General features: G+C 46.8%; 1 protein-coding gene across 1 annotated transcript; it reads right to left on the bottom strand.

The window, feature by feature from the left end:
• Nucleotides 1–411: 411 nt before the first annotated feature.
• LOC146672282 (heat shock 70 kDa protein 1) lies at nt 412–4,185 on the bottom strand. Its single transcript, XM_085404844.1, has 2 exons — nt 4,036–4,185; nt 412–3,247 (listed from the first exon to the last, which is right to left on the bottom strand). The coding sequence occupies exon 2, from the start codon at nt 3,222–3,224 to the stop codon at nt 1,302–1,304; it is 1,923 nt and encodes a 640-aa protein (XP_085260970.1). The 5' UTR covers nt 3,225–3,247; nt 4,036–4,185; the 3' UTR covers nt 412–1,301.
• Nucleotides 4,186–4,541: the final 356 nt, after the last annotated feature.

The raw sequence follows: 4,541 nt of genomic DNA, 5'->3' as shown, positions 1-4,541 counted from the left end.
CACCGTACACTAATGAGAAAATTATGTGAGTTTGTCTTTACCGGGAAAAGAAAATGAGAGGTGGTGGCAGTATTGATTGTTGTGCATGAATGCTGTAAAGCTGCTCAGTTCTGATAAAAAAAAAAAAAAAGTGTCATTCAGGCTCTGAAAGGTGTTAAATAGTGACATCTGGTGGTATTTCTGCGTACTGCAGTGCCTGTTTTCATATATGCGGTGCCATGCGTTCTTGATTTATCCTTGTACAGAGATGGTTTCCTGATCCTCTTTTTACCTAAAGGCCTGAAACAGTTTGCACAAAAATTCAGTATTAATGATCTCTGGTCTAACCGGATGACAAAATTCAGATGGAGAAATGTTTCAAAATGCAGTGATATGTATGACAACATGGTAAATTAAACGAAGAAAAACATAAATGTATTTAATGACTGTTTTTATTGCAAAATCCAGCATTGCAAGAATATTAAAATTCATAAACACAAGTATAGCGGTTCCTTCACCTTTTCATTTACACATTATAAATAACAAAAACTAACATGAGGCCAATAGTTTGAAGTCAAAAGCTGTGTCCCAAAATGTCGGCTGCATCCTTCGGAGGACCCGGCCTTCGTGGTCTACGTGGGCCGGGTCCTTCAAAGACTGAGAAGGCCGGAAGTGCGAGGCTGTGAAATGGGACGGTCTAGCCTTCAGATTTGCGTCACCGCTGTGTCGGTGGAGTTTAATAAACTCGGCCGTCTGCTCCTTGCTGTCTAAAATATAACAGGACACTGGCGTAAATTCTCGACCGTCTCACACTTCTGTTTAATCAGTTTTCTGTTTGACGTTTATTCAGCTGTGAGAAAATCCCGGAGGAACCCAGTCGATGGATTATTAAAGTTTATTTAATCTAATAATCTAATAACTTTGATCAACCAAACCGATTTACTCCAGAACAAATAAAACACCCAAAAAAGGCAAACAATTACATTTTTAAGTTATCTGAGTGACTAATATATCATGTTTAACCTGAGTAGCAAAAGAGCGGGGGACTGAAAACGATGAAGCCGGGAGTCCGCTGCCGGCTGGAGTGACCATTGAACCCCCCGGCCTGCTATCGAGCGGGTGGGTAACAGATGTCTCCGAAAACGTCGGCACACTTTTGCAAATATACGATTTCTTGATAAACCGAGCAGACATTTGTAATTTACACAGCTGCTTTCTCGCCTTAAAATATGTTAAAAGTTTATTTTGTGGCCCACAGCTAAAGAGTCTGATGTGAGTGTTCAACAGTCCCAGTGAGCTCAGAGTCCATCTTCAGGGCCTCTTTAGTCCACCTCCTCAATAGTGGGACCCTGGGAGCCGGCTCGTGCCTGCTCTCCACAGGTAGCACCAGTGGGCATCCCTCCCTGATACAGCTTGCTGATGATGGGGTTGCACACTTTCTCCAGCTCTTTCTGCTTGTGTTGGTACTCCTCTTTATCAGCCAGCTGGTTGTTCTCCAGCCAGGCGATGGCCTCGTCACATTTCTCGACCACCTTCTTCTTGTCCTCCTCGCTAATTTTGCCCTTCAGGTTGTCGTCCTGCATGCTGCTCTTCATGTTGAAGGCGTAGGACTCCAGGGAGTTCTTGGTGGCGATTTTGTCCCTCTGAAGGTCGTCCTCGGCTTTGTATTTCTCTGCGTTCTGCACCATCCTCTCGATCTCTTCTTTGCTCAGTCGGCCCTTATCGTTGGTGATGGTGATCTTGTTCTCTTTGCCGGTGCTCTTGTCCACTGCAGACACGTTCAAAATGCCGTTGGCGTCAACGTCGAAGGTGACCTCAATCTGCGGGACGCCTCGCGGGGCGGGCGGGATCCCCGTCAGCTCAAACTTGCCCAGCAGGTTGTTGTCCTTGGTCATGGCTCTCTCTCCTTCGTAGACCTGGATCAGGACGCCGGGCTGGTTGTCGGAGTAGGTGGTGAAGGTCTGGGTCTGCTTGGTGGGGATGGTGGTGTTGCGTTTGATCAGGGCCGTCATAACCCCTCCGGCCGTCTCGATACCCAGGGACAGAGGCGCCACGTCCAGCAGCAGCAGGTCCTGAACGTTGCCAGAGGTGTCACCCGAGAGGATGGCGGCCTGGACGGCGGCGCCGTAAGCCACGGCCTCGTCTGGGTTGATGCTCTTGTTCAGCTCCCGGCCGTTGAAGAAGTCCTGCAGCAGCTTCTGGATTTTGGGGATTCGGGTGGAGCCTCCCACCAGGACGACATCGTGGATCTGTCCCTTGTCCAGTTTGGCGTCCCTCAGGGACTTCTCCACCGGCTCCAAGGTTCCCCTGAACAGGTCGGAGCATAGCTCCTCAAAGCGAGCCCTGGTGATGGAGGTGTAGAAGTCGACGCCCTCAAACAGAGAGTCGATCTCGATGCTGGCCTGGGAGCTGGAGGACAGGGTCCTCTTGGCCCTCTCACAAGCTGTGCGCAGCCTCCTCAAGGCTCTTTTGTTCTGGCTGATGTCCTTCTTGTGCTTCCTCTTGAACTCCTCCACAAAGTGGTTCACCATACGGTTGTCAAAGTCCTCTCCGCCCAGGTGGGTGTCTCCGGCCGTGGACTTCACCTCAAAGATACCGTCTTCGATGGTCAGGATGGACACGTCGAAGGTGCCCCCACCCAGGTCAAAGATCAGGACGTTCCTCTCTCCTGACTTGCCTTTGTCCAGACCGTAGGCGATGGCGGCCGCCGTGGGCTCGTTGATGATCCTCAGGACGTTGAGGCCCGCGATGGCGCCCGCGTCTTTAGTGGCCTGTCGCTGGGAGTCGTTGAAGTATGCCGGGACCGTGATGACAGCGTTGGACACCTTTTGGCCCAGGTAGGCCTCTGCGATCTCCTTCATCTTCACCAGCACCATGGAGGAGATCTCCTCTGGGTAGAAGGTCTTGTCCTCCCCTTTGTACTCCACTCCGATTTTGGGCTTCCCTCCATCTGAAATCACCTTGAAGGGCCAGTGCTTCATGTCCGCCTGCACCACAGGTTCATCAAACTTTCTTCCAATCAGCCTCTTGGCATCAAACACAGTGTTGCTGGGGTTCAGAGCCACCTGGTTCTTGGCTGCGTCCCCGATGAGCCTCTCGGTGTCTGTGAAGGCCACATAGCTGGGGGTGGTCCTGTTGCCCTGGTCGTTGGCGATGATTTCTACTTTCCCGTGCTGGAAAACCCCCACACAGGAGTAGGTGGTGCCCAGGTCGATGCCGATCGCTACGCCTTTAGCTGAAGACATCTTGATTACGTTGACTTAGTCTCCTAAAGAGGAGGCGAAAACATCAGAGAGGAACATTAACAAATACTGACAGAGGCAACAACAACTTCTGTTTATGGAGCGCTAAATTAAGTCAAACTATGGGTCCTTAAAATAACAAAGTTGTACAATTTGTGCAAATGTTGAGATTTTAAGTTTTAAATATAACTAAATTTTTTTAAATCATGCCTGCCTCTCGCCCTATGACAGCTGGGATAGGCTCCAGCGCCCCCCGCGACCCTGAAAAGGATAAGCGGAAGCGAATGGATGGATGGATTTTTTAAATCTTGCATTAAACATTGCTGCATTTAAAAATAAATCAGTACAGTCTTCCCTAGTCCAACTGAGTATATATTTATTATTGAATATGGTCTCGTGACTCTGCACGATTAATACTGTATTTTCTAGAAGGCAGCCATGATTTTAGGTGCTGGGTACAGATATAAATCCACCTCATGTCTAAACCTTATTTAAAAATCAGTAGATTTTTAAATAAGGTTTTATTTAAACATTTTTAAATCAAATACTGCAGTAGTTATCTTTTGTAACTGACACTTTTCCAACACCGGAACAACACTGAAACACTTAAATAAAAAGTTAAAAAATAAAGCTTATTTCATAAAGATGTAGAGGAATTGTAATTTTTGAGTTTTCGTCCAGCCACTAATGAATGAAGCTTAATTAAATAAACTTTAAAAGTATCCCTGAACATTACATTTCTTAAGCCTAATATTTAAGAAACTAATTTCGTTGAACAGAACATTATTTCAAATAAACTATAAATGAAACTCACTCTCGCTGACAGATGAAGATCGTTTAGAAGATGAATGAAGCTCTTGTTCTTCTCCTCTGTAGCATTTGTCTCGTCCAGCTCCTGTCGGTGGTCTGATGTCAGGGTCTCTAACCGGCACAGTGACTTTATACGTTCCTCGCTGACTTCTCGTGAGTTCTCGAGCTTTCCCGTGACTCTCGTCCAATCAGAGTGCTCCGCGGTGAGCTCTGCGTGGTGACGTCACCGGGAGAAGTTTCTACCAGCTTCTCCGAGAATCTCATAGAAGAAGGTCAGAACGTGGAAAAATGATAGATAGATAGAACAAATCTGAGTCAGCGGATGTGGGCAGGGGAAAAGGCTAAGTTCTGTAACTCTGAGTCACTAAACATGAAACAAAGCAAGGTTTTTCACCTTTGAATACGATATTATCACCATCATCGACTAAAATCCGTTTCGTTGCAGCGATAATTAACTAGAATTACCTAGAATTAACATAAATCCTTTAAAATTACACATTTTGGGATAAA

The sequence above is a fragment of the Rhamphochromis longiceps genome, linkage group LG4 (genome assembly GCF_057381845.1).
Source record: "Rhamphochromis longiceps isolate RC_006_pf linkage group LG4, R_longiceps_female_GT1.1, whole genome shotgun sequence".
Classification (NCBI taxonomy): Eukaryota; Metazoa; Chordata; class Actinopteri; order Cichliformes; family Cichlidae; genus Rhamphochromis; species Rhamphochromis longiceps.
This window is presented reverse-complemented; position numbering and strand designations above follow the sequence as displayed.

What these genes read in the sequence shown, in the direction of transcription:
- LOC146672282 (XM_085404844.1), bottom strand. Translation starts at nt 3,224, where the DNA reads ATGTCTTCAGCTAAAGGCGTAGCGATCGGCATCGACCTGGGCACCACC.